Raw genomic sequence first — 24,895 nt, 5'->3', positions numbered from 1 at the left:
TTGCTATTCAATATATTCCTGGAAGTTTTAGCCACAGCCATTAGGCAAGAAAATGAAATCAAAGAGATTTATTTGGGAATGAGGAAGGAAAACTATCCCTATTTGCAGATAACATGATTCTATATAGGGGATCCAAAATATTCCACCAAGAGACTATTGGAATTCATAGAAGAGTTTGGCAAAGTAGCAGGATATAAAATCAATACAAAAAAATCAATAGCCTTTATATACAAAAACAATGCCATGACTAAAAAAGAACTTCTAAGATTGATCCTATTCACAATAGTTACAAAAAAATAAAATACCCTGGAATAAATTTAACCAAGGATGTCAAACCTCTCTATGATGAGAATTACAAACATTAAAGAAATAAATAGAAGAAGATACAAAAAATGGAAAAATCTTCAATGTTCACGGATTGGAAGAATCAAAATCAACAAAATGTCCATTCTTCCTAAAGCAATTTACAGATTGTGATACCAAACAAAATACCAAAGACATTCTTCTCAGATCTAGAAAAAATAATGCTGAAATTCATATGGAAACACAGGTGATCTTGAATAGATAAAGCCATCTTATACAACAAAAACAAAGCTGAAGGCATCACATTATCATATTTCAAGACAAACTACAAGGCAGTTATTATTAAAACGTACGGGTACTGGTAGAAAACCAGATGGATAGACCAATGGAACAGAATAGAAATGGCAGAAATCAATTCAAGTATCTACAACCAATTTATATTTGACCAAGGAGCTAAAACAAATCCCTGTAGCAAGGACAGTCTCCTCAACAAATGGTGCCAAGAAACTGGACTTCCACATAAAGAAGTATGAAGCAGGACCCCTACCTTACTCCTTACATGAAAATCCATTCAAAATGGACTAAAGACCTAAATCCAAGATCCAATACCATGAAATCACTAGAGAACATTGGGGAACCCTGCAAGACATTTGCACAGGCAAAGAGTTCTTGGAAAAGACCACAGAGGCAAAGACAATCAAAGCCAAAATAAACAAATGGGATTATATCAAGTTGAGAAACTTCTGTACTGCAAGAGACACTCAGCAAAGTGAAGAGGCAAGCAACAGAATGGGAGAAGTTATTTGCAAACAATGCAACTGATAAAGGATTAATAACAGGAATATATAAAGAGATCAAGAAACTCCACAACAAAACAAACAACCCAGTTAAGAAATGGGCCAAGGACTTAAATAGACATTTTTCAAATGAGGAAATCCAAATGGCCAACAGACACATGGGAAAATGTTCAGGATCATTAGCCATCAGGGAAATGCAAATCAAAACCACAATGAAGTTTCACCTCACCCGGGTTAGAATGGCTTTCCTACAGAAATTAACAAACAACAAATGCTGGTGAGGATATGGGGGAAATGGTACCCTAATCCACTGTTGTTGGGAATGTAAACTGGTAAAACCACTATGGAAATCAGTTTGGAGATCCTTACAGATCTGAATATAGACCTACCATATGACCCAGCAATCCCACTCCTGAAAGTTTATTCAAGGGAAATGAAATCAGTAAATAGCAGAGTTATCTGCACTCTCATGATTATTGCAGCTCAATTCACAATATCTAAGACATGGAATCAACCTAAATGCCTGTTAATTGAAGACTGGATAAAAAAATTATGGGATATATACTCTATATATACTCTATGGGATACTACACAGCAGCAAAAAAAAAAAAAAAAAAAAAAAAAAAAAAAAAAAAAAAAAAAAAAGAAAGAAAGAAAGAAAGAAAAAAGAAAAGAAATCCAGTCATTTGCAACAATATTTGGCAACATTTGGAAAACATAAGATTTAGTGAAATGAGCCAGTCCCAAAAGGACAAATATCACATATTCTCCCTGAGAACTAACTTATCATTCAAACAAGGATGATAATTAATAATGGAATTATCCCAGACACTGATCACTCTTATCCCCCAAACCATACCTTTTCTTATACCTTACAATGTATTTAGTGCTTTGAATCTGGAAAGCTGTAAAATGTAAACTGCCCTTAAGGATTTATAAAATTGCCTTAGAAAATATGGCCATTAATTCTAGAAACTACTGCTCTGCCTATTGTATCATTAATAATAGAGTTTAAAAACAAATAAGCTTGTTTTGAGATTTTAGACAAAAATCACAAGAACTCAAAGACTTGACTAGAGTAATCCCAATGAACAGACTGAGAAAATATAATTTATGCAAAGGCCTGAATGTGAAGGTAAACACTTTTTAGGCCTCATATTTTAATAGTAGCTAAACGATAATGTTTTGATTTATATCATTTTATGTTTTTTAAACATACTGCTATCAGTATTATGGAAAAAAGATGAATTTTTTACTCATAGTTTGGCATCTTGGAGCCAGCATTGTAGAGTAGCTGGCAAACCTGCAGCCTGTGAGGCCAGCATCCCATTTGGGTGCTGGTTCAAGTCCTGGCTGCTCCACTTCTGATCCAGTTCCTTGCTGGTGGGCTGGGAAAAGCAGTGGAAGATGACCAAGTGCTTGGGCCCCTGCACCCATGTGGGAGAGCCAGAGGAAGCTCCTAGCTCTGGGCTTCAGCCTGGCTTCAGCTGAGCTTCAGCCTGGCTGTTGCAGTCATTTGGAGAGTGAATCAGTGGATGGAAGATCTCCCTCTGTGTGTTTTTACCCCTCTCTCTAACTCTGTCTTTCAAATAAATAAATCTTTTTTTAAAAGGCAATAATTTAGCATTTCTGCTTATACTTTATAAGCATTTTTATCCTATCAAATCTTCAATTTTCCCAAAGTTTCATACAAGCAATAGTACATTATTATAAACCAAGAAGAAACATTTTATTACAGTGATCACTAATTACAGTGTGGACTCTCCCAGTTTGTTAAATTACTAAAATTCAGCTATGATTTTTATTTAATACAGTCCTATATAAATCAACATAACTTGGACATTTATAATTTTAAAAATCTTGCAAAGTTATTTTTGTTTTATCTCTTAAATTGATGGTCAATTCATTTTAAATTTATATGGATGAACTTTTAGTAAAAAGCTGAATGAATTAACTTAAAATGTTCAATAAAGTTGAATTTTTATTAACTGAAAATTACTATGCGTCTATCTCTCATCCATAAGCATGATTACAAGTTAATGAAATTTCTATTCTATTTCCTCAGCATACATAAAGGCTTGTGGATCACTCTGCTGAAATATAGCCAATACATAGTCATTAGAGATTAATAAGATGTGTTCTTTTGCTGATAAAACTGTGTACCCTATAATGTCATTTAATAAACTTACCTGCCTTATTATCACACAGTAATTTACTTCAACTGTTTAATTTAAATATTTAAATAATAGCATTTAAAGGAAGCATAGATTTGCACTTAATGTTGCATTAAATATCAATGTAAATTACAATTTTTAAAAATCTTAAGCAACATCTTGCTTCTAAAGAAGCATCTTGCAAAAAAAATTCAAAAACCTAATTAAGTCTAATTCTGACCTTTTATTCTGTGGTTCTGTTTTGATCTGCTCTTTTATTAACAACCAGAAAAGTAGGCACAAATGATGGTGGTATGGGGAGAGTAAAGAAACCATTGTAGGCAGATTCCAAAACTTCAGTGAATTAGGCATAATATTCAGGAGATGACAATGCGAGTGCTCTGACAGACACTCAGAGAAAGGAAATGAGCTAAGGCAGCTTCCTCAGCCTGACACTGCTAAACATTCAGTAGGAGCAGCAGAAGCGGGTAGAAGACCCTCAGAGGACCTAGGATGGTGCCAAAGTCCTGGAAAACCCTTGAACTCAGCAGAGAACAAATATGTAGAAGAGAGAAGGAAAAGTGTAAATGGCTTTCATTAATACTCTGAGCAAGAGTTAGAAATGTAAACACCCATGGAAAGAGAGCCTCCAAACCTCCTGGAGACTCTCCAGCCCATGGACAGCACCCTCGTGGCTATGCTGTTCTGCCCTCAGGAATCGTTTTCTGTGTTGAAATGGGATTTCCACTTCTCCATATCACAAGTGTAGAAATGGTTTCCTTATCACCTGTATGAATTGTTAGACTATTCTAGAAAGTAATACTTAACTTCCGCTGGTTCACGCCCCAAATCGTTGCAACAGCAGGAGCTTGGCCAATCCGAAGCCAGAAGCCAGAAGCTTCTTCTGGGTCTCCCATGTGGATACAGGGGCCCTAGCACTTGGCCCATCTTCTTCTGCTTTCCCAGGCCTTATTAGGGAGATAGATTGGAAGTGGAGCAGCCAGGACTCGAACTGGCGTCTATATGGGATGCCAGCACTGCAGGGGCAGCTTTACCCTCTAGGCCACAGTGCTGGCCTCAGGAAACATTTTTTTAAATGATGCTTATGTCACTATCAAACTGATAAACTTAGCTACAGAATATTTGGCAGACTGGCAGATCATTTCCTGATAAATTGCCTTTCAACCTTTGTATACCAATATATCCATAGAAACACTTCATGAATACATACATAAAATCTTTACACAAACATTTAAAAATGAGAGTTTGTTTTTGCACATACGTAAGTTTAACTAGGAAACAGTCATTTTTATTATTTTTCTTTCAACTAGGAAATATTCATTTTTATCATTTTTCTTTTAGACAGTTTACAAAAACCTCACAATTTCTATAATTCACAGACATGTGGGCAATCATATTTTCTGTAAATCACAGAATAATTGCACTATTTTGCATGTATGATATTTAAGGCTCAAATAAAAATTTTCACTGACTAGCTCAAAACTGCACACTACAACCTAGAATCTGTTCAGATAGCATGAGAATTTTAACTATGTTCACTTAATATTTTCATGAAGCTACAGCTTTGGTAATTAAATACAAGTTTTAATCAATCATTTTAAAATAATAATCTTTTAGAGATTTTCAGAGATAAGTGATAAATCTTCAGACATGAAATACTCACTGTACTCAAAAATGCTAATAATGGTTTCAAGGTCTCCAGGACATTTTTATTTAGTTTCAAAAATACTTGCTGTGGTTTGCCTACCTCTAGAATTTTTTTTAACAATCTCAGATGTGATAGGTATGATCTTGAATGGCTTTGACTATCAGTTATGTCACTAGGACTGTTTTGTCCAAACCGTGAAGCAGGAGAAATTCCCCTTTGTATCTTCCTATTCTTTGACTCCTTTGCCCAACCTCCTATTTACCCTTCCCCTTAAAATTTCTACCCTACCATCCTATATTGCCACTTCTCTCATTCTTTTTCATGTATTAAAGTTTTATATACTTATTTTTTAAATTGAGTTATGCTTCAGTGCCTGAACCTTTTGAAAGAATTTATGCATTAAAGATAATTCTTAAAAGTAGAAAAAAATATCAAAAATGTTATTTATTTTTGGTCCATCTTCTACATTTGCTCATAAGGTTAGGCCTGGGATGGTGGCAAGAATTCTACTTAGAATGAGACATAAATTTGAAAAGAGGAAAGGAAGTGATATTGCTGTCTTATTTGTCTTTCTCTTGGGTATTCATTTATTTACTGCCAAGTACTCTTCTAAACTATTTTGATATAGCAGATTCCAGAATGGGGGAGGGAGAACTAACCTAGACCCACGTATATTCACAATTTAGGAGTTGGTAAGAGACATCTTGCATTCTGTGTTTGTTGGTAACCTCCTCAACATTGAGGCTCCCTTTCCCACTGAATTGTAAGCAATGTACCTTGACTACAGCTATTTCATCCCTTCTGGGCCTGGTACGTGCCTTGTGATGGACAAATACCCAAATCCATTTGCGATTCTGGAGAAGCAAGCCCGTTACCAGACAACAGGAAGAATGTATGAATTACCAGGAGTTACTGGCAGCCCTCTGGAAGCCCAAGAAGAAAGTCTGTGAGAGTTATGCCTACATCAGGCAAGTGAGCTCTGCACTAAGGAAGGGGACCCAGACACTAGCTCATGTCCACACTTAATTCCAGACACAGTTAAGCCCTAGTTAATGATCTCCCCTAGATCATTCTGGTACATGATTCAGTACATTTTCTTTTACATACAAGCTAATTATTACAGTCAGATTTTCTGAAGCATTTCTGTTCATAACATTCTCTAAATGATGCAACACTTTTCCTGTCAAATGGAAGAGGTGTGATGAGTTGGTATCCATGGGAGATGCTGGGTGGTGGGAGGAAGTTGTATGAAGGTCCATGCATTTAACAGTCATCTTGAATTTTCTCAAGCAAAGGGAAAAGCTTAGACTCTAATCTTCGGTCTGCGAGAAAAGGTTGGGTAGTTGACATAAATATCTTCTTTTGCACTGTCCAGTGGCTGACTGGTAGAAGTATGACTTCTATAGTTCTTGGCTGCCTAGAAAGACAAACAGCAGAAGGTATGGATAATTCACTGCAATTCAAAAACTAGTAAATATATATAAAATGTAAGTCTCTCCTCAATTCAACCACACTACAGGAAAAACATCCATTAGAAGTAATTTTGTGAAACATTTTTTTCATGATATAGAACTTCTGTCAAAACTCATATTCTCAATTTGCAAGAGTATGAAAGAGAAGCAACAGAAATCTAATCTACGCTGTGTCTTGATCTACTGTGTTATGTGTTACCTGATTTGATGTAGAAATCCCTTTCCCAGTGTTGAGCTATTGAAATGCCAACAATTATTTTTATTTCCATATGTAAAGTATATTATATTTTCTCACAGTGAATATCCATTAAATACTGTTATGAATGTTTTAATAAAGGTTTTTAAAATGCATGGTGCCCAAGCCTTAAAAAAAAACAAACTAAAAGCAATTTAAAAAGAAACTGGCATTCTCTTTTCAAGATGATGTTATGCAATCATTAATCTTCTCTCCCCTGATGAAGTCACTTTGACCATCTATATGTATTTATGTGACAGAAAATAAGCAAGTGTAAGAAAAAAGAGAGAAGAGGGTAAGAAGGACTTTTGGTGAGTAGTTTGGAAATTTGGTGTTCTCAAGGAGAAAGTAAAAGGAAAATTCAAGTTTCATTGTTCCTTATATAACCTGTGTGAAAAACACAGAAGAATGAAGTAGGTTCAACTTACTTTCTCTTTCACATTCCGAATTACTCTCTATTTGTTATCATCCTTCAAAAAATCATTATTCTACAAAGGCCTGGAAAAGTTGGATAGCTAATGTAGACAGCTGCAAAATGTCTTTCCTCCCTCAAGTTTCAAAACAATAAACGTGGCTTGAATGCACGAGCGGCTAAGGACAAAAAGGAATAAAAAATACAAGCAATAGAACACTGTTTTATTGCACACTGAGGTGGCAGATGAATAAAGGCAACTTTTTGATTCTGCAGCTGATGCCAAGAACCAAGCCATGAGTTAGGGAAAAAAAACCATTTTGCAAAAAATAACTACTTAATAAAAGAAAAAAGTTAAAATGATAAATTATTAAGAAATCTGAAGCACACACATTACATTTTCAGATTTTTTCCTCAAATTTTAGTGCTTGATTTTTGATCATGTAGAATTCAAGTGCAAGAAATGAAGTGGAAGAGAATTTGGTGCAGTTTTGGATAGAACTTGAGGAAATATTTGTCTTGGTCAGTTTGAGCTGCTATAAAAAAAAAAAAAAAAAAAAAAAAAAAAACAAAGACTGGGTGGCTTAAACAGCAAACATGTATTTCTCACAGTTCCAGAGGCTGGCAAATCCAGGATCAAATGTCTGCTGATGGCACACTTCTGGGTTTGCACAGGACCATCTTTCCGTATCCTAACACAGCCCAGAGCAGACAGAAGCAACTCTTAGTCTCTTCAAAAAAGGGCACGAATCCGGTTCTTGAGGGCTCCATCCCCATGACATAATCCCCTCTCAAAGACCTCACCTTCTATGGGGAGGGGAGAAGCAGGTAGAGGCACAACCACTGCATCTATAGAAATACTTTGTAAAATCTTATAAACAGAATGTGTTAAGGAGAGATTACCATCCCTACAGTAGAGACAACGAAAATGGGCATCTCTCTTATCTGCAAATTCAGAAGGAAGCATCTACTCTTTTAACTAATCAGTAAGTAAACAATAAAGTAAGGAGGAAATTTTTATTGTTCATCAACTCCTGCAGCCCACTGAGAACGGTCTTTGACTTTTTAATCTAATTCAAACAACCATTAATTAATAACTTAATTCAAAGGTAATGATGATGATGAACGCCATGCATTGTGTCCCTCTATTTCTTTAGTGTACTTCTGAGTCTTTTATATAGCTCAATTTAATCCTCAAAACAATGGCATGATACATAAATAACTATGCTTTGTACTGGGTTCAATAGAGCCTTCCAAAACTCTTGTCCTTCCCAGAACCTCATTATGTGCATTTATTTGGAAATAAATCCCTTCAGTTAAAATCAGTTAAGATGAAGTTGTGCTGGAATAGGGTGAGTTCCTGTCCCATATAACTAGCATCTTTGTAAGAAAGGAAGAAACACAAATACACACTAGGGAGATGCTATGAGGACAAGCAGAGATTGGAACCATGTGTCTATAAACCAAGGACCACCCAGGATTGCAGGGTGCCACCAGCAGCAGGACAGAAACACGGTGCAGGAAACAACCCTCCAGAACCGTGAGAAAATGGATTTATGCTGTTTTTTTTTTCTTTTTGACAGGCAGTTAGACAGTGACAGAGAGAGACAGAGAGAAAGGTCTTCCTTCCATTGGTTCACCCCCCAAATGGCCGCTACTGCCAGTGCACTGCGCCAATCTGAAGCCAGGAGCCAGATGTTTCCTCCTGGTCTCCCATGTGGGTGCAGGGCCCAAACACTTGGGCCATCCTCCACTGCACTCCCAGGCCACAGCAGACAGCTGGACTGGAAGAGGAGCAACCAGGACAGAATCTGACACCCCAACTGGTACTAGAACCCAGGGTGCCGGTGCTGCAGGCGGTGGATTAGCCTTACAAGACGTGGCGCTGGCCCAGATTTATGCTGTTTTAAGCCACCTGTCACACATCCCTAGGAAACTCACACAGATTTCAGTAACACATAGTATTGACTGTTATTATGTCAGTATAATTGCTCCTTATGTACATTAACATAAAAAGATAGTTTCAAAGGTATCAATAATAGGAAAATAATTAAGAAAAATAACTGTTTACTCAAGTAGTTGACAATTGAATAACTGGCAACTACATGCCCAAGTTATTAAAGGAAGAATTTAAAAAAGATCACTAATTCACTAATTGCAAAATCAAATGACTTATAAAACATTCATGAATCATAAAAGTGAAAAAATGATAGTTCTGAGTGTACTCACCTTATTCTGTGTATCCCTAGATTTTTCAAATAGAACTCTTTTCTGTCTCCTTCTCCTCCTGGAACAGAGATTATTAAGACATTATACACCAACACTAGCATTATTTTGAGTATTCTGTACCCTTCCAGACCCTCAGAGTATATTCCAATTAAAGTGGCTGTCCACAACTGCCTTAGGCACACATCTAACATTCTAATGACCTCAACTTCTTTCATCTTCCCTAACTTCTCCATGTGCTCACAGACCGTAAGGACAACTATGTGACATCCAGCCAGTGTTCATTAGTAATTAATCTCAGTGATCTTGCTAAATAACAATTCATAGTTTGTTATAGAAATGGCTTGGCACCTTCTTCAACCTCAAACTTAGATATTTTTCATAATTCAGATATTTTTAAGTGATGACTGTGATTTCTTAGATGACGATGATAATATAGTTAAGCTTTACAAAATCTGCCAGTATTATCATCACCTATACAGATTATTTAGACTTCTTTGAATCTGTACTTAACAGGTTGGGAAACCGAGGCATGGAGAGGAAGAACAATTTGTGAATTGGCACGGTTCATTAGTGGCAGTGTTGGGAGTTGAGTCCACTGCCCTGCCCCGTCACTAATCAGGACTTTCTACATCTGGAATCACTTCGCTGAGGCCAAATGGCCATGTGGAACCACCCCATTCAATCAACTCTCCACAGCGCCAAGGAAACCTATGACGACTTAACTTTAGCAAGAATATTAAACAACACAAGAGAAGAGGAAGTGAGCTACTGTAACTGAATGTCAGAGATGAAATCACTGCGTCCGAGTTCTGTGTGTGAGAATAGTTATGGGGAGACAGTGACTATTTCTGTTTCACCTTCCTAAAGAAAAGATTATCATTAAACAACAGAGTAGATGGGCTAAATGCAAAAATGCCAGGTTCCTTTAAAGATGAAGCTGCAATTCTTTTACAGAAATCTTGAAAACAAGGTAGTGTCTCTCTCTAAGGAACAGCTATTTGGGTGATGGATGTTGACATTGCCTGTCTCTTCTAGGCTCCCTGAAATCCTTTCAGCTGCCAACATCATCTCACCTATTCTGTGGGCATGTTTTTTTTCATTTATTTATTACTTAAACAAATTATTTCTTAATTTACTTACTTATTCTATGTGTTAATTTAACAAATGTCTACCATTTTTCTCACCAAATTTCTTCCTACAAACAAAAGTGTCAGTCTATAGCTTAAATTTTGGCTCCTTTCACACCTACCAGTACTGTACACCTCTCCCGGCCATGTTCATCTACTCATGTAGTTGTTCTTATCTTTACATGAAAACAACACAAAACAAGTACAGATAAACTGCTCCCGATGTTGCAGGACACTTATGCCACTAGGCTAGGCACAGAGGGTGAAGCAAGATAGTCAAGCCAGCCCGTCAAAAGCTGCAGGATTTTTTTAAATAGTCGGACATTGTTTGAGGGTCATTATTGAAGCCCTTGATAATTTTTCAGAACATTTCCATGCGAAGTAATAACCACAAATTGATACTAGCTACAAAGTAGAAAGAATAAGTGGTTTTTCCTTCATGATGTTCGTGCATGATTATACATTCAAGTCCACTAATCTTTCTATCATATTTAACCAAGTGGGACAATGTACTCTGCAGTTCAATTTAGGTATTCACATAAAAAATGATGCATTTTCATGAAGCAAAATCCATCATGTCCAACATCTGTGACCCTCCAGAGGTCTGCTCTGTCACTCACTCTCTCTTAGTCATGTTGCCCATGTCCCTGTGTGCTCTTCCTGCCATCTCTGCCCTCAGCACATTTTTTACGAACCAAGGTGAAGCAGCAGAGAAATTTTCAGCGACAATCACCCCTTGGCTGTTTACTTCAATTTTCTAATTTCTGGGCAGGGAAAGACTTGAGGGCAGCCTGTCATGGCAAGAAAGGTAAAACAACTGTCTTGTGTTTCAATTTAATTAGACAAATGCTTATTGAACATCCATTATTTGGACAGATTAGTGTTAAATGCTATCAAACACTTAAGAATGAATACAATAGAATCCCTGCCATTACAAATATTGTAGAAGGGAAGACAAGCATGAAAGTGAGTAAAATACAAATCAGGATGCGGGTAGCAGTAGATAGAAAAGTACAAGGTGAATTTAGAGAGTGACATCATGTCTATTTGCAGGGGCACAGAGAGAGGACAGACCTCTGAGAGGGGACAGGTGCTCTGCACACTGAATGATGCACAGGACTAAGGTCACATATGAGGGAACATACTTTGGTAGCATAACAAATGGGAAGAGATTTGGGTGTGCTGAGAGAATAAAAGTTGTGGTTTTAACAAAATTTGTCAACATTCATTGTAGTTAGATAGAAAATATGAATAAATATTGTGCTAGGTCAGAAAGTAGGGTAGCCTCAACAAACAGGTTAGTGAGTTTTAAGATGACTCTAGTCGCAGTGAGAAGATGAAATGTGTCCAACAGACAAATGACATGCTCAGTTAAGTTTTTAGAAGAGGAACCAGGAAAAGTCAGGAGATCTGAAAACAGGAGAGCAGACTGCTGAGTATCACTAAAGTCAAGAGTGGTAATAAGAACCTTCACAGAGGTAGAGTGCAAAGGTATGGAAATGAAATAGAAAAATGTGCTGAAAATCCTACTGAAAGATATGTGTGTGTGTGTGTGTGTGTGTGTTTATGTTCCTGGGAGAGAAAAGTGGAAATGAATATATTTATTTACTAAACAAATACATAATAGTGTCTATAATATACCATGTGAATAAAATATAAAAAATCAAAAGCATAGTCCCTCCCCCTGGTTAAAATAGCACTTCAGTTGGAACATTGTATAAGCAGTAATTCCAACCCAATGTGTTATAGCTAAGAAGTCCAACAAACCTAGACAAGTGGGCTGATGAACATAGGAAAGCTGGAGGAAGAGAGGGTCAACCAAGAATATACTAGAAATTTTGCAACTGTACCACAAGACAGAAAAAGGCAGGAAACTCTAGCAGAACCCAAGAGCTACCACCATCTATATGGAAGCCCCTTCCAATCCCTTCTTCATCAATAATACTTAATAATAGCACATAGATTGCTTATTTCTGAAGACCTATAAACACTTTAATTACATTGTTTGAATGTGAACATTACTGCATTTTATTGACCATTTTGTACAATGAATATTTGGTGAATGAATAAATTAAGGCACCGTCACTGACAAACCTTGTTCCCCTTCTCTGAACCTCTCTCTTCCTCCCTCATGCAAACACACACACACACATGCACACACACACCCCTCAGTGACAGCCACCTCAGACAGAGGTAGGAGAGAATGTAGAGGTATCAGAGGAAAGGGGCGAATGGTCAGCCCCTACTAACTTCCATGACTGCTCCAGATCTCCCCCTGTAAAATCACCAGTGCTACTTCTTCTTTGTGAAAGAAAAGTACTTTAAAGAGTATGCAAATGCTAAGATAGCTTGATAAGTTGTTGAGTTATGGATGGGGAACCTCTAACATTAGAATTACTTAGGGTAAACAACATTCAGAGGATGTTATCCGACTCACCTGTTGTAAGAAATGACAATGATGGTGGTAATTAGAATAACAAACAACAACACAACTGTCCCTCCAGCCACGAAATGGACATATGGGATATCACTTTTACCTAGGAGAAAAAAATATATATAGTAAGAATTAGGAATCTAACTAAATCTGGGGAAAAAGATAGGAAAATGAAGAAAGTTTATGTTAATAATTAGAGCATAATAATGAAAACCAAAGAGAACAATCAAAAGATAAGATAAACTAAAGGAAAAAGATGTTTTCTTTTAGAGTCTCCTGAATATTTGAATCCTTACAGACTTCTTTAGTTTCTTGATTGAGTTGGGTTTAACACTTTAAGATGAGTAAGAATACAAGGAGATTTCAAAAAGTTTGTTGAAAATGAAATTAAGAGATGTATATTTTATTGCAAACAATTTTGAAATCCATGCATACTGAGGGACTCCAAAAAGTTCTTGGGAAATGTGTACTATGGAAAGAATATACATATATTTAAAAATGTTTTGCACCAAAATAAACATAACCTTTTAATTTTCTTTCCCATGTACTTTTTTAAGTACCTTCATAAAAAGGGCACATTTTCAATAGCTACAGCTTGATTCCATTAAGTCCCTCATCACAAATGCCAAATCTTCTGTAGAAAATAAAGCTATTTGGGGCTGGTGCTGTGGTGCAGTAGGTTAATCCTCTGCCTGCAGTGCCAGAATCCCCGGTTCTAGTCCTGGCTGCTCCTCTTCCCAACTAGTTCCCTACTAATGGACTGGGAAAGCAGTGGAAAATGGCCCAAGCACCCACGTGGGAGACCTGGAAGAAACTCCTGGCTCATGGCTAGGATGAGCTCAGCTCTGATCATTGGGCCATTTGGGGAATAAACCAGCAGATGGAAGACCTTTCTCTCTCTCTCTCTCCTTTTCACTGTCTCTAACTCTACCTCTTTAATAAATAAATAAATAAATAAATAAAAATCTTAAAAAAAAAAAAAAACTATCAGCCGGCACCGCGGCTCAATAGGCTAATCCTGCGGCACCGGCACCCTGGGTTCTAGTCCCGGTCAGGGCACCAGATTCTGTCTCGGTTGCGCCTCTTCCAGTCCAGCTCTCTGCTGTGGCCCAGGAGGGCAGTGGAGGATGGCCCAAGTGCTTGGGCCCTGCACCCTCATGGGAGACCAGGAGAAGCACCTGGCTCCTGCCTTCGGATCAATGCAGTGCACTGGCCGCAGCGCACCAGCTGTGGCAGCCATTGTGGGGTGAACCAATGGAAAAAGAGATCTTTCTCTCTGTCTCTCTCTCTCACTGTCCATTCTGCCTGTCAAAAAAAATTTTTTTAAAAAACTATCAAAATAGCACAAAATGATAAATCAAGTATATTTATCATAAAAGCCTAGAACCCTGATGCTTATAAGGATAATTTTGCTTGATTTTACTCAATTTGAGTTAATGATAAAGAATAATCAGGAGAAACATGCCATTCCAATTCAGTGAACATGAGATTTATAATCAACGAGGAATGTGGAAATTTTATCCTGGGCCTTTCACCGTTGAACTGACTGACCTCCAGACAAATCCTCAGGCTTCCACGCACAGGTCTCTCTCTGCATCTCTCGAGTGTTGACAATGACACAGTTCAAATTACATCACAGACTGTGGTAAGAATCTGATGAGTCACTGTACACAAGAGCAATGAACCAGAGGACACAGCCTGCACAGCCCGAGCCCAGCGGGGACAGAGATCATTTTGCCTTTGCTGCTTCCTCCAGCCAGCCCCCTGCACACTTCACCCTTCGCCCGCCCGCTGTGAGATGCATCCCAGGGAGAAGCAGTCCCATCAGTATCTGCTGCAGGAACACAGGGGACTGAATGGAGGCTGAGGGTTGTCTTTATGGCTCGCTCGCTCTCTCTCTCTCTTTCTCTCTCGGAAGAATTGTGCCAATCTCCCCTCACAAGGAGAGGAGAGACAACAACACAACTTGGGAAATGTGTACTGAAAGTGAAGCTTGGACATTTGTTCCATGATTTCCAGGCTGTCTGGAATCCCATTGCACCCTGAAAATCACATTTTCAGCCAATGTTCCCCACTTTTCCCTCAAGTTGTTCTTCTCCTTTCAAAATCTATATTTAGCTGCACTATTTTGGAAGAAAATACTTGTAAATTATGAAACTGATGAAGGATTAATATCCAGAATCCATGAAGAGCTCAAGAAATTCAACAACAGCAAAACAAAAAATCCAGTAAAAATGGGCAAAGGTCTTCAACATACATTTTTGAAAAGAGGAAATTCAAATTCAACAGACACATGAAATATTGTTCAGGATCACTAGCCATCAGGGAAATGCAAATCAAAACCACAAAGAGGTTTCACCTCACCCCAGTAAGAATGCCTCTCATATAGAAATCAACAAACAATAAATTCTGGTGAGGATGTGAGGGAAAAGGTTCCCTAATCCACTGTTGGTGGGAAGGTTAACTGGTGCAGTCACTGTAGAAGGCAATATGGAAATACCTCAGAAAGCTGAATATAGACCCACATATGACCCAGACATCTCACTCCTGGGAATTTATCCAAACAATATTAATTGCAGTTCAATTCACAATAGCCAAGATATATAATCAACCCAGATGTCCATTAACTGATGACTGGATAAAGAAATGATAGCATAAATACATTATGGAATACTACTCAGCAGTTAAAAAAATGAAATCCTATCTGTTGCAACAAAATAAATGCAACAGGAAACACTATACTTAGTGATATAAGCCAGTCCCAAAAAGACAGATACCATATGTTTTCTCTGATTTGTAGTAACTAAGAGGACCTAAAATGTAATGTAGTAGATTGAAATTGACATTTTGAGATTCGATGATCATTTACAGCCCTCGTCTCTGCTGTTGAAGAACAGTTTTTTCCTTCATACTATTTGTTGAACTCTTTACTTAGTGTAGGGTTAATATTATGAATATAAAGTAAATTGAACATACATCTCTGTAAAAATTAAGAGTGGGAATAGGAGAGGAGGGCCGGCACTGTGGCTCACTAAGCTAATCCTCCGCCTGCGGTGCCAGCACACGGGGTTCTAGTTCCAGTTGGGGCACCGGATTCTGTCCCGGTTGCTCCTCTTCCAGTCCAGCTCTCTGCTGTGGCCCGGCAGTGCAGTGCAGGATGGCCCAAGTGCTTGGGCCCTGCACCCACATGGGAGACCAGGAGAAGCTCCTGGCTCCTGGCTTCAGATCAGCACGGTGCGCCGGCCTCAGCGGCCATTGTGGGGTGAACCAATGGGAAAAAGGAAGGCCTTTCTCTCTGTCTCTCTCTTTCTCTCTCACTGTCCACTCTGTCAAAAAAAAAAAAAATAGGAGAGGAAGGAGAAAGAATGGTGGGAATGTGGGTGGGAAGGAGGGTAGAGTGGGAAATATTACTATATTCCTAAATCTGAATATATGAAATTTGTATACCTGAAATAATTTTTTTAAAAAAAGAAGCACAAAGACAAAAACAAGGAACTCAAAATGTGACCTACTCATTCTTTCAGAAACTTCATTGCAAAGGGAAACTGAGACAAATCATAAGTGTCACATTTATATTTGTTTCAGCTCAATTCCACATGTAAGTGAGATCATGTGGGATTTGTCTTCTGCGTCTGGCTTTTCCCCTTAGCATGATGTCTTCCAGGTTCACACATGCAGTCACACACCACAGGATTTCCTTCTCTTTCATGGCATAAAAATGTCCCATTGGGCTTATATTTCACATTTCCTTTATCCATTCTTCTGCTAATAGATACTTAGGTTGTTTCCATATCTTGATTCCTCCTTAAGACTTCATTTTCTCGAAGGAGATTTTCTATCTTGTCCAGTAAGGACTTCTGCAGCTCAACCATTTGTTTTTGAAAACTTCTAATTGTTCTTATCATATATTTTTGAAATCCCTATCTTGCATTTCTTCCATCTCATCATCTTCATAATCTTGGCTTGGGGAGTCTTGTTCATTTGAGGGTGTCATAATGTCTTCCTTGTTCTTGTTTCCTCGGTTTCTGTGTTTGTTGTTTGGCATTGTGGAGATATTCTTTGGATTCTTCTTCCCTCACTGTGGTGTTTTTTTCTTGTTATACTATGACTGTATTAAGTCTGTTTCCATAGCTTGACCACTGTGAACAAAGCTGGATGAACACAGGAGTGAAGATATGTTTTTAAGATATTAATTTCATTTCCTTTGTATATATATATATATCCAACAGAGGGATTGTTGGGTTATAAGGCAGCTCTATTTTCAATTTTTTATCAGCCTGCATTCTGTTTTCCACAACAGCTGCACTAACTTACCTTGCTACCAACAGTGTATAAGGGTTCCATTTTCTCCATATCCTCACCAATAATCATCTTTTTTCTTTATGGCTACATAAATTCTAACAGGTTAGAAGTGATGTCTGATTATGGTTTTGATTTGCATTTCCTTGTGACTACTGATGATGACCATCTTTTCATATATTTTTCAGCAAGTTTTAGTCTTCTTTTGAAAAATGTCTATTCAAGCCCATTGCCCATTTTAAAATCAGTCATTTGGTTTTTGGAATGAAATTCTGTCATTTATGATGGCATGGATATACCTGAAGGTTATTATTCTGAGTGAAATAAACCAGACATAGCAAAATAGATTCCCTATCTAAGTGAGATCATGGAGTATTTAAGCCAAATGCATAAAAGCAGAGAGCAGAATAGTGGTTGCCAGTGTTGGGGGGAGTAGAGAATGTAGAAAATGAAGAGATATTGGCCAAAGTGTTTCAACTTTTGGTGGTAAGATGAATAAGTTGTTGGCATCTAATGCACACATAGGTTAGGATGGATGTACTAACTTGACAAAATGTGGCAATCATTACACAATGTTTACGTATATCAAACCATCATGTTGTATACCTTTAATATACTCAGTCTATATCTGACAACTACATATTTTAAAACTTTTTATTTAAAATTAATTGCTTCTTTATACTTTTTTATGTTTTCTAAATGATGTGTTACTTTTGAATTAGGAAAAAACTAGTGAAGAAAAAAGTCTGCATTAAAATAGATTACTGGGGGCTGGTGCTATGGCATAGAAGGTTAAGCCTCCACTGGTGATGCACTGGCATCGCATATGGTCGCTGGTTCAAGTCGCAGCTGCTCCTCTTCTAATCCAGCTCCCTGCAAATGGCCTGGGAAAGCAGTGGAAGATGGGCCAAGGGCTTGGGCCCCTGCACCCATGTGGGAGACCCACAGAAGCGCCTGCCTTTGGATCTGCCCAGCTCTGGCCGTTGCAGCCACTTGGGGAGTGAACCAAATGGATAGAAGACCTTTCTCTCTGTATTCCCTCTCTCTGTCTGTAACTCTGCTTCTCAAAAAATAAATAAATGTTTTTTAAAAAACAGATATTTATACCAAACTTTAGGGTTGGTATTTTAAGTGTAGAATGTAGAAACTTTCTTTTTAGAAATAGACTCAGTTCCCAAGAATGATAATGACATTCTTTATAGTGCTCTAAATTACATGAATTTAGAAGTAGAATCCTATTGAAATAAGACTGTTTATGTCATGTTGCTCCATTATGAATCCAAATTTCAAATACACTATTTGATATAAAACATGTTACCTACTTTTAACCTTTTCTAGTAGTGTTTGGCCTGATGGAATCAGATCCATTTATTTATTTTTTCAACACATAATATTGCAAGGTTTGTTGTGTACCTGGTACCATAGATATAGAATGGTAGGTAAAAACAAATTTGATAACTGATTTCATTGTTTTGAAAAATCCTAGGTAATTTAAAACAGGCTTGAAACAAAGATTTCTGCTTAAGCAATCTGGATAAAGCTTGGGGGTCAGATAGGGATTCAGTCCCAAGACATCCCAATCTAGACTGTTCTACCCAACCTAAGTCAAAACTACTTCCCACTCTGCCCTCTGTCACTTTATCCCAGGCTCTTGTGTGATCATACATTTTGCTGGGGCCTGTATGGCTGGAAAAAAAAAAGTAAAAGCAAGTAGTTATGAACTTTCTGGGGTGTTAATAAACAATTCAAATATTTCCTTTTTTCCTCAAGTCCTACTAATAGATTCTAGGTTGAATAATGTCAGTTCTCAAGCCCTTCTCCTAAAGAAAGAAAAATTATTGTCTGTTTTTAGCAGCTACTTTTTTGCTGAGTTTTTTGACTTACATCCCAATGTTGTGTTGATTCATAGGAGGACAAAAATGTCTTGAACCATAAAGCCATTATTTTTCCTTCCGTCACAGAAGATAAATACAGTTAAAACAATTTAAAGAAGTCAGTGAAATTTATAAATGAGTAATTTACTCCAGGCCTGCAACCCTCCAGGCTATTTCTGCCATTGACAAGTATTTATGGATGAGCAGCAAACCCCTAAAAATGGCTCACGATAGAAAGCTGCCAGGTTCTTCCTCAGAGTCAGGCAGGCAACAGCAGTCGGTAATTGTCGCTCCCCCTCTTCATGGAGGAACGACACAGGACCCTGCGCTGTTCTTTCGTCTGCTCGGCCCTCCCCGGGTTTGCTGCTGGTTCTTCCCGGGTTGGCTGCTGGTCCTTCCCGGGTTGGCTGCTGGTCCTTCCACCTCCGTGGAAGGGCGGTTCCCCCTGCCACATTCCCCACTTCCACAGGGGAGCGGCACACCGCCGGCCGGCTCTCTCGGGGGCTGCACAGGTGTTCCCCTTAGATGTTCCTGGTGCCTGCCGTCTCTCTCCTCCTTTATAGTCCTCCTCCACCAATCCTAACTCGGCTGCCCACACGCCGAGTACGCTGCTCTCCTCCAATCAGGAGCAAGTCCTACAGTTTATTGGCTGAACTGGAGGCAGCTGTGCAGAAGCTGTTTACTTCTCTCCCAGCGCCATATTGTGGGAGAGCAGATGCATAGAATAAGTCTTAATTCCAGTAACAGTATAGTCCGAGTTGCTCCCCACAGGTAATGTCTATTGTTTATCCTTTATTAGAGTTTGAGGTAGAACTAGGGAGTGAAGAAACTGAGAAGGTTAGAGTTTAAATAACTGGGCCAAGAAAAAAATTCTCTAGGAAAGGAGCTCAGATCCCAAGCCCCTAGTCAGCCCCTGGTAAGACAAGTCAGCACCAGTTAGAATGATTCTCGCTGTCTTACCTCATTAGAAAGAAGAGCGAGGATATTAGATCTCATTCTGTGTGCAGATGGGCTAGACACAGTGAGTGAGTTCACACAGAGTGGATGTGCCTGATTCAGCTCGATCACTGTATGATACAAATAGCCAGCCTTCACCTCAGATTAGACATTGGTGTGTTGCAAACCCAGGGAGTGAGAACGAAAGCCATGTGGCCTAGTCCTGTCTTCCAATTTCTTTCCTGGAAGATCTCACATAGGACACTTAATACATTAGATTTTTTTTTTAAGGTAGCTCAAGGATTTGAATAAAATACATGGAGGTGCTGTTAAATATTTTAGGCACCATATGTTCTTAATAGAGCGTGTTCTAGATACACTTACATTTGCTGTACAGACCTTTAAAATAGGGTTAAATAAATAACTATTTCTATCTTTTCACATTGAAAGGTCATGTTGAAGTGGTCACATGTAAAAGAGGATGCTCCCTCCCATGGCTGGATTCACCTTCCTGGGGAAGGGGCGAAGGTCTTTAGAATCACGATAGCTTTGGAAAACTATGAGAAACGATGGTCGCCCAAAGCGTGTCCATCTTTCCTGGATGTCTGAAGTGGGTATTTATATGGTAATATTACTACAAGTTCTCAATGTGAACTTTCTGTAAATCAGTTTTATATTAATTGTATGTTAGAAACCTTTCCTCATTTCATAACAAGAAGGTCCTAGGAAATAAATGCTTTTCAGAGGATTAAAAGACCATGACATGAACCACTCATCCTTCTTCTGAGGGAATAGCAACTCCTCTTCCTCAAAATAAGAGCATCAGATTATAACTGAGAAACACAAGACACAGAACACCTAAATAAGTTTCTCGTCATCAGAGAAACCAATCAAAGAACCAATCAAGTTTCCAACTGGACGTACAAGTGATCCCACCATCTGCCTCTCCTGATAGAAAAGGGTTCCCCAGATGACCTAAGAACTTTCAAACTTTCTGTCAGTTTAGGAAGACACAATCCAAGGCAGAGTTCTGCCTACATAACATGAGATGACTGTACCATTTACTGGCAGCATAAGGCCAGTAATGGCTATGGCATTGACAGCAGTTGGTGTAGGGCAAGGGTATTTAAAGTCCACAGAGGAGGACAAAGGGATGGTGACTGTCTCTGATTTGGTACATTCATTGAGAAAAATGTCAAGACCGAATCCATTTTATTAACTGCTTCATCATTTTACCCAACTATATCCTCGACTTCTGTTATACCTGTTGAGCAATTACCTCAATTTTTATTGAAACACACTATTGAAAATGAAACTGTATAGAAACACCATAACTGAGAATGTCAAAAACTGTGTATTTTGCTCATTTTCCTAGTAAATTCTTGTACAAAGTACAACTAGTGACCTGGGGCCTGTAATCCTTTGAACCACATGTTTCCAAGGTTGGCTCCCAGCTGGCAAGGGGAAACTTGGATTTTTGAAGTCTTCCTATGACTATCCAACTGACCAAGTACTTTATTGTGTCCCAACAGTTTATAGGGCTTATTTATGCTAAATACCTGCTTTTCTCTTGGTATGAGTCAGTCCCTCCGACTCGGCCCAGGAGCTTTTTTCTTTTGCTGATTTTACTGTGGGTCCTTTTGCTGCAGGTAATAAATCACAGCCATGGTGGGTACTTAGCCTAGTGGTTAAGATACCCATGTTCCAAATCAGAGTACCAGGGCTCAGTACCAACTCCAGCTCCTGACTCCAGCTTCTGCGAACATGGACCCTGGGAGGCAGTGGTGATGTCTCAAGTAATTGGATTCCTGCCACCCACGTTAGATACCTGGATTCAGTTTCTGGCTCTTGATTTCAGCCATTGCAGGAATTTGAGGAATGAACCAGTGAATATAAGCTCTCTGTCCCTGCCTCTCCCTCTCCCTCTGTGACTGCTTTTCAAATAAATTATAAATCCTAAAACAAAAACAAAAACAAAAACAAAACAAAACAAAACAAAAAAAAAAAACAGATCTCTAAGAGTAAATAAACCCAATCAGGATTGAAAGACATTTTATGACTCAAAAGTGAGACTGTGTACATGATGCATATTAAAATTAAACTTATCCTTTCTCTCTGTCTCTCTATCTATAACTCTACCTGTCAGATAAATTTAAAATAATTAAGCTTTCCTTTTTTTTTTAACTTTTATTTAATGAATATAAATTTCCAAAGTACAGCTTTTGGATTACAATGGCTTCCCCCACATACCGTCCCTCCCACCCACTACCCTCCCCTTTCCCACTCCCTCTCCCCTTCCATTCACATCAAGATTCATTTTCGATTATCTTAATATACAGAAGATCAGCTTAGTATACATTAAGTAAGGATTTCAACAGTTTGCTCACACAAAAACAAGAAGTGAAAAATAATAGATGATTTTTTTTAAATGATGATGAAATCAGATCAGACCTATTGTCATGTTTAATCCCAGTGAGAGTCAAGTTGGGAGTTGACAATTTTTTTTTTTTTTACAGAGGATCAGTTTAGTATACATTAGGTAAAGATTTCAACAGTTTGCACCCCCATAAAAAAACAAAGTGAAATATATTGTTTGAGTACTCGTTATAGCATTAAATCTCAATACACAGCACATTAAGGAGAGAGATCCTACATGAGGAGTAAGTGCACAGTGACTCCTGTTGTTGACTTTACCAATTGACACTCCTGTCTATGGCATCAGTAGTCTCCCTATGCTCCGGTCATGAGTTTCCAAGGCTATGGAAGCCCTCTGAGTTCTCCGATTCTTATCTTGTTTAGACAAGGTCATAGTCAAAGTGGAGGTTCTCTCCTCCCTTCTGAGAAAGGTACCTCCTTCTTTGAAGACCTGTTCTTTCCACTGGGATCTCACTCGCAGAGATCTTTTGCCAGAGTGTCTTGGCTTTCCATGCCTGAAATACTCTCATGGGCTTTTCAGCCAGCTCTGAATGCCTTTAGGGCTGATTCTGAGGCCAGAGTGCTATTTAGGACATCTGCCATTCTATGAGTCTGCTGAGTATCTCACTTCCCATGTTGGATCACTCTCCCCTTTATTTATTCCATCGATTAGTGTTAGCAGGTACTAGACTTGTTTATGTGCTCCCTTTGACTCTTAGTCCTTTCATTATGATCAATTGTGAACTGAAATTGATCACTTGGAATAGTGAGATGGCATTGGTACATGCCACCTTGATGGGATTGAATTGGAATCCCCTGGTATGTTTCTAACTCTACCATTTGGGGCAAGTCAGCTTGAGCATGTCCCAAATTATACATCTCTTCCCTCTCTTATCCCCACTCTTATGTTTAACAGGGATCACATTTAAGTTAATTTTCAACACTTAAGAATAACTGTGTATTAATTACAGAATTAAACCAATCATATTAAGTAGAACAGACAAAAAAACTACTAAGAGGGATAATGTATTAAGTTGTTCATTAACAGTCAGGGCTATGCTGATCAAGTCACCATTTCCCATAGTGTGTTCTGTCCTTAGTGTGTTGTACAATGTGAAGTAATGCTATAACTAGTACTGAAACAGTATTTTACACTTTGTGTTTCTGTGTGGGTGCAAACTGATGAAATTTTTACTTAATATATACTGAATTGATCTTCTGTATATAAAGATAATTGAAAATAAATCTTGATGTGAATGGAATGGGAGAGGGAGCGGGAGATGGGAGGGGTGTGAGTGGGAGGGAAATTAAGGGGGGGAAGCCATTGTAATCCATTAACTGTACTTTGAAAATTTATATTTACTAAATAAAAAATTTAAAAAAAAAATAATTAAGCTTATCCAAGATAGAGCTTGTTGAATCTACCTCATTGGCTATCATGGATTTGTGATTTGATTTCTAATTAATGATTTTGTTCAAATATGATAAAATAAGTACTAGGATCCTAGAAATAAAAGTAAACAGGAGTAGCTTTGGCTAGTCTCCTACTCTAAGACTCAACTTCAAGTGTTCAGAGTAACAACTTGAAGCTTTCCTAAAAGTCACTCTGTTCCATAGACTTGTGGTCAAGGGCTGGAAATCCACACCAGATGGTTCCGATGCTGCCGTTCCACATAAATGGCTTCGAGAAGCACTGCTCTACTCCACCAGATACAACTCCCTGGAGAGCTCGGGAAGCCTTCCAGTTGTCTTCTCTTCCCTCTCTCTTTCTAGACCAAATGGGAAATTTATTATCTGTCTCTCTTTGATCCTTTGAAACAAGTGTAAATATTTTAAAAAGCTAAATAATCCTTGGTCAGCTTTATGACTGAGAAATGCCTTCTCATCCCTTAGATGTAGCTGTTGTGTAAGACAGAGCCCCCACTTCCCAGTTTCCATGGGAGGGTTACAGCCCCTCTTCTGCAGGCACGACTCCAAGGTGCAAAACCACCTCCTGTCATAAAGACATGAGAAGTTTGCTTTTCCTTTGGGCAAAGGTAATTAGCTAAAATGATGGTCACCCCAATGACCAAGTGAATCTAAGATGAACAACATAGGACAAATGTGTATCAAGCCTTGTATTGTTACCACTTACCCTTAGAACACATGTGTAGTTAATAGTATCTATTGGAATATTAGATGGCGAGATTTCCTTTTGCTTTTGCTATCTCTTGGTGGATTGCCTGTGATATATAGTGCATTATGATTTAATGCATAGTCTACAATAAAAGTGATTCTCTTCTACCTTTGTGGAGTAGTTGTTTCTAATTTTACTTCCTCAGCACGTTGTTGCTATTCCTGCTGTTAATTGAGATATAATTCTATATTACATTGTTACTATTATCCTTATCCTCAAGTATATACTAGGAAATATTTCAAATACTCTCCTGAAACAATGATAAACAACCTGCTGTCCACATTTTGCAGTAAGAAACCCATTGAGAACACCGAACCATTTAAGTATTTTATATATTTAGCTACACAATGTAGAATTACACAAA

General features: G+C 38.2%; 1 protein-coding gene across 2 annotated transcripts in view; it reads right to left on the bottom strand.

Moving 5' to 3' along the window:
• Positions 1 to 4,536: 4,536 nt before the first annotated feature.
• The window catches only part of CD226 (CD226 molecule), a 123,522-nt gene continuing 103,163 nt past the window's right edge, over positions 4,537 to 24,895 (bottom strand). For both annotated transcript variants that reach the window (XM_051851889.2, XM_002713640.5), the window contains 3 exons: positions 12,835 to 12,934; positions 9,271 to 9,328; positions 4,537 to 6,339 (listed from right to left, as the gene is read on the bottom strand). In XM_051851889.2, the coding sequence (XP_051707849.2) occupies positions 6,226 to 6,339; positions 9,271 to 9,328; positions 12,835 to 12,934 (272 nt within the window). In that variant the 3' untranslated portion in view covers positions 4,537 to 6,225. The remainder of the gene's footprint in view (positions 6,340 to 9,270; positions 9,329 to 12,834; positions 12,935 to 24,895) is intronic.

Source organism: Oryctolagus cuniculus, chromosome 10, assembly GCF_964237555.1.
Source record: "Oryctolagus cuniculus chromosome 10, mOryCun1.1, whole genome shotgun sequence".
Lineage (NCBI taxonomy): Eukaryota > Metazoa > Chordata > Mammalia > Lagomorpha > Leporidae > Oryctolagus > Oryctolagus cuniculus.
The sequence above is the reverse complement of the archived record's forward strand: the minus strand, read 5'-3'. Positions and strand labels throughout refer to the sequence as shown.